The following is an 894-nucleotide window of genomic DNA, read 5'->3' as shown; positions in this document are numbered from 1 at the left end:
GCGGCAGAAAATATAAATAAATTCCTATTACTCTTCCAACATTTCATACAGATATTCTCGCCTTTTTATCCAATATTCAGCGTAACAACACATGAAACAAAATATTTAAATCTCTTCGAAAAAAAGAACAATGTCTTTTTCTCAGTTTATGGTAAATACCATGAAATAGTTCAACAAAGACACTATCCTATTCATCGTCTTTATAATAACATAATCATACAGAGAAAGATAACTGTAAAAACAATTTATAAAAGTTTACCTTCCTATTAGTTTTCTATATATCACAATCATTTAATAAAAAAAGACCATCTAAGATAACAGGTTACACTATTTTAAATGAAATCACCACTCTATACCTGATACCTCAAGTGAAAATCTGAAAAAATACACGGATAAAAACGCCAAAAGCACTACATTTATCGATACTGCACACGCATGTTCAAGTGACTGCCAAAGAACTGTTGAACTGCTTCTATAATCTGCCGCTTCAAATCCGGCGGTAGTTCAGAAGCGGACGTGCGGATGAGCTGAGAGGGGATTATATTCTGTAAAATTAATTACGTAAATCAGGGAATGTGCGAACGTGAGAAAACCATCTTTTACGTCGAGTCGACGAATAGTTCATCATCAAAAGAGGAATATATATCACGTGTTTCAGAGCATTTTCCAAATTCTACTAACCGTCAAAGTGGCCGCGAGTTTCTTCTTCTGTGTTGAGCTTAAGTCATTCATGATAATGGAAGCCACACTCTTGAATTTCTTACGAAATACAGCCGCTGCCACGACCCCTCCCACTGCACCACCTGAGGACACGTAAGAATTCATTTAATATATACATCGAGAGGATGAGAGAGAGAGGGGGAGGAAGAAAGACGGGAGGAAGAGAGGGAGGGT

General features: G+C 36.8%; 1 protein-coding gene across 1 annotated transcript in view; it reads right to left on the bottom strand.

Moving 5' to 3' along the window:
* Positions 1–13: 13 nt before the first annotated feature.
* LOC119587584 (protein C19orf12 homolog) overlaps positions 14–894 on the bottom strand; it is a 6994-nt gene continuing 6113 nt past the window's right edge. Inside the window, exons 3-4 of the mRNA XM_037936297.1 lie at positions 682–803; positions 14–545 (exon numbers count right to left, since the gene is read on the bottom strand). Of these exons, the coding sequence (XP_037792225.1) occupies positions 417–545; positions 682–803 (251 nt within the window). The 3' untranslated portion in view covers positions 14–416. The remainder of the gene's footprint in view (positions 546–681; positions 804–894) is intronic.

Source organism: Penaeus monodon, chromosome 22 (assembly GCF_015228065.2).
Source record: "Penaeus monodon isolate SGIC_2016 chromosome 22, NSTDA_Pmon_1, whole genome shotgun sequence".
Classification (NCBI taxonomy): domain Eukaryota; kingdom Metazoa; phylum Arthropoda; class Malacostraca; order Decapoda; family Penaeidae; genus Penaeus; species Penaeus monodon.
Note: the sequence above shows the minus strand (reverse complement) of the source record. Positions and strands in the feature narration are given on the sequence as shown.